This window comes from Amphimedon queenslandica, unplaced genomic scaffold (genome assembly GCF_000090795.2).
Source record: "Amphimedon queenslandica unplaced genomic scaffold, v1.1 AMPQUscaffold_11664, whole genome shotgun sequence".
NCBI lineage: Eukaryota > Metazoa > Porifera > Demospongiae > Haplosclerida > Niphatidae > Amphimedon > Amphimedon queenslandica.
Window position 1 is genome coordinate 1,608 of NW_003548094.1, and position 3,488 is coordinate 5,095.

At 34.4% G+C, this 3,488-nt stretch overlaps 2 protein-coding genes across 2 annotated transcripts in view; both read right to left on the minus strand.

The window, feature by feature from the left end:
• Window positions 1-1,134, minus strand: part of LOC109589064 (leucine-rich repeat-containing protein 40-like) — a gene marked incomplete at its 3' end in the record, with an annotated part of 2,724 nt that extends 1,590 nt beyond the window's left edge. The window contains exons 1-3 of the mRNA XM_020005185.1: window positions 1,128-1,134; window positions 850-900; window positions 697-785 (exon numbers count right to left, since the gene is read on the minus strand). Coding sequence (XP_019860744.1) covers window positions 697-785; window positions 850-900; window positions 1,128-1,134 — 147 coding nt within the window. The remainder of the gene's footprint in view (window positions 1-696; window positions 786-849; window positions 901-1,127) is intronic.
• Window positions 1,135-1,209: 75 nt separating this feature from the next.
• LOC105315149 (leucine-rich repeat-containing protein 40-like) lies at window positions 1,210-3,320 on the minus strand. The gene is made up of 5 exons (XM_011409682.2): window positions 3,133-3,320; window positions 2,803-2,992; window positions 2,514-2,587; window positions 2,132-2,261; window positions 1,210-1,332 (listed from the first exon to the last, which is right to left on the minus strand). Exons 1-5 carry the CDS (start codon window positions 3,306-3,308, stop codon window positions 1,213-1,215), a joined length of 690 nt encoding a protein of 229 aa, XP_011407984.1. The 5' UTR covers window positions 3,309-3,320; the 3' UTR covers window positions 1,210-1,212.
• Window positions 3,321-3,488: the final 168 nt, after the last annotated feature.

Below are 3,488 nucleotides of genomic sequence, written 5' to 3' on the forward strand. Positions count from 1 at the left end.
AACAGGAAAGCGTGGGCGTTTCCAATCCCTTTTAACTCTAATATCTATGGTGTGGCTCAATCAAGCCATGCTCCACCCCACACACAGTAAATGGTGGCACATGGCCCTATGTGGCGAAGAAAGCTTTGGTTTTTCTCGACTTTTAAACAGTTTAGCACACATTTGTTAGGCTCTATTTGTTGCATACAAACTGCTCTCTAGTCCCTAATGTTAAAAGACTCTGGCCGCTACCTCGGGAGAAGAGAGCCTCGTCTAAACTCACAAGGTATGAAAGTTTGGGCTATCATATCTTTAAAACAAAGACGATTGGAACAATTCCTCTCATATTAATGAAAGATGAGACTTTGCTTTATTGTTTTATCTGCCCTGTTGCTCTTTTGCTTTCACTACGAAAGAGCTGCAGGAGAGCCGACTACGTTTGGCGACTTTGCCAGCTTCTTTTACCACGGAAAAGACAAATCAAGGATTCCCAAGACAGAGAATAACTTTTTCTAGAGCCAGTGTTGATTATAAGACTCTCCAGGACAAGACAAGAAAGCAGTGTCAGCTCAAAAGTGGAGGTCAAAGCGAACACACAGACAGGACGACTGCTTTACCCTCGACTACGCCTACGCGGTCTCGGGTAATAAAGATGAAGTTGATGTCATGAAGAACACATACATGTATATGTACATGTACATGTACACATGCAAATACCTTTAATGTGTTTCCTGGTCTAATGATTGGGAATTCATTCAATTGGTTTTGAATTAAATCAATCTCAGTAATCCTCTCCAACCCAACCACTAATAACAAGATAAAGAACACCACATACTCTAAGTATATACTGACTACATTTAATACACTTACAAGGTGGTAATGCTTTTAACTTGTTTTTAGATAGTGATAATTTAGTCAAATCTAAAAATAAAGACAATTAAAACATATATTACACAAACATATACGGTATACATTCAAATTTTTTTAGTGTTTAAAATTTCATGTTTTTGACGAAATGTACTAAAAAAATTAATATTTGTGCAAGCTAATTTTCATATTCTGGCCATAGTCTATATACAATAGAATGGCAATAGAGGTGGTTTAAATTGTAAGGATTTAAGGTGAGCACAAATAATAACAGAAATTACCACACATATGGTACTTCTTGTTAAATCACTGAATTGTGATACAGTGACTACTTGAAACTGATTTACATGTACATGTACTCACTCCTCATTCTCCGAGGTTAGGTGGTATCTCGTTCAATCTATTCTCCGATAAATTAAAAGTTCTCAAAACTGTCAACTTCTCAAGACCGTCAGGTAATGCCTCCAAGGAATTACCACTTACATCCTAAACACAATAAACAAGTCTCATGACAGGGGCCATTGAAGGGACTAAAATTTGGCAAATTGCTAAATTTTAGTGATTGGCAAATTTTAATTTGGCAATGTGCCATTGAGCATGCGTAAAATGTCTCAAAATGGTGGATTTTTATTTTGGCAAATGGCTATCAAAAAGCCAAATTCACCCAAATTTAATCCCTTCTAAAATTCCCCACTAATTTAAATGTCCTTATACTGTGTATCAACTTTGAGCTAATCCAGTTCAAATTTGAAATTTTTATAAAATTTTAATTGGAAAAATTGGTCAAAGTTCCTGTAATATAGTGCAGCCAAATTTTTGCCAAAAATGACTATGAAAAAATTCTCCATTTTAATAAATTTTCCTGATACATATACATGTTCTTATGTTGTGCAGCAAATTTAAGCTGATTCTGATCAAAATTGGATTTTTTAACGAATTTTAAAAGTAACTCAAAAATCAGGGCAAAGTCCCTGTACTGTAGTACAGGATCACAGGTCAAATTCGTCAGAAATGGCTAGGAAAGAACTCTCCATTTTTATAATTTTTTCTGATGCACATACATGTTCGTAAGTTGTGTACAAAATATGAGCTGATTCCGATTAAGTTTAAATTTTTTATTAATTTTTAAAGTTGCTCCAAATGCCATGTACTGTACTGTAGTGCTTGTCAGCTCATGAAGCTCATGCTGTAGCTCACTTAGCATGCTTTGTGGGAAACCCTGCAGTGGCCTAATGTAAGTCGTGTGGTGTGTGTGTGTGTGTGTGTGTGTGTGTGTGTGTTGTACCAGTTCCTCTAGGTGGGAGAGACTAGTGATTGAGTGTGGTAGAACAGTTAGTGAATTGTGTGATATATTGAGAGACTGTAAGTTAGTTAATTGTCCAATGTTTACTGGTAAACACTGTAGTTTATTATAACTGAGGGAGAGATAAAGGAAACAAAGAATGAACTAAATACAAAAACAGGATAAGTGATGGATGCTGCATGTCAGTCAGAAAGTCAGTGTCACTAAATTTTTTGTAGCTTAAATTAAAATTTTATGCATATTTTGTATTAAACAAATTGTTGAGCTCATCAGCTAAAAGCAAAATTAAATCAATTTTTAAATTTAATAATTAAGTATGAGAGATGTACATGTACACGTGGTAGAGAGTGGATACAATATTTACCTTGCAAATATTTTAGATAGTTTATCCAGTTTGATCACATTATTAGGTAGACATCTTAACTCATTGTACTGGACCTATAATAACAATAACACACAACATGTAAACATAATTATCAGTCTTTATACAAAAATAAACAACAAAACTAAACTATAAACAAATCTACAACATTCAAGGGAGCTCTCTCAAACCATGCAGTATACCATGCTATTACAATTTAATTCATACATACATGTACAGTAAACATATATTATAATGATATTAAAAATCTTATATTTTCATTCATTCTCACCTCAAGTGCTGACAATGAATTAAAGTTTTCAATATCTTCAGATATTTCTTTGATTTCGTTAGATGATAGATCCAGTCTAGTCAGTTCCACCTGGTCCCACCATCTCTCATCAACATCAAATGAAGCAGTACTACCATCAGGAGGATCAATATCAAGTCTCCACAGTTTAGGAGGAATAACACTAATGCCCCTGTAATTATACACATTCACCATCTAACTTTCATACATACACATGTTCATTAATGCGTCATAAAAATGAAAATCAAAAAATCATTTAGGTCATTTTTGGTGAATTAAAAAACATGTTACAAGTCTCACACAGCCTCCTACCTGTTTGACAGGTTCAGTGAACCGGTTTTACGAGCTTCTTTCAATAAGGATTCTGGTACAGTCCCCTCTTTACCTACCCCATCACTTTGAATAGGAGAATTGAAGAAGTTGGGATTTGGTTTGAGTCTAGTAGAACCAGCAGGAGATTTTCTACTGGCACCACCACTGGAACTCATTTTATGAATTTTGGATAAGTGGGTGTGGTCTTAGAGTAGGCGTGGCAGTTATGGGACATTTACTTATAATTTTATATTTCTTAATACTGTATGGGTAGATTTTGTTCAAAATTTTTCTTGAGACTTACAAATGTTCTATCTTTCAGAGAATATTAAAGTTGTAATCTATATTTGTATATT

Excerpts from the sequence above, each read along its gene's own strand:
- LOC105315149 (XM_011409682.2), bottom strand. The coding sequence starts at position 3,308 with ATGAGTTCCAGTGGTGGTGCCAGTAGAAAATCTCCTGCTGGTTCTACT. Across the intron at positions 2,993-3,132 it reads TCACTGAACCTGTCAAACAG|GGGCATTAGTGTTATTCCTC; the intron begins GTAGGAGGCTGT and ends GTATAATTACAG. Across the intron at positions 1,333-2,131 it reads TCTCCCACCTAGAGGAACTG|GATGTAAGTGGTAATTCCTT; the intron begins GTACAACACACA and ends TATTGTGTTTAG.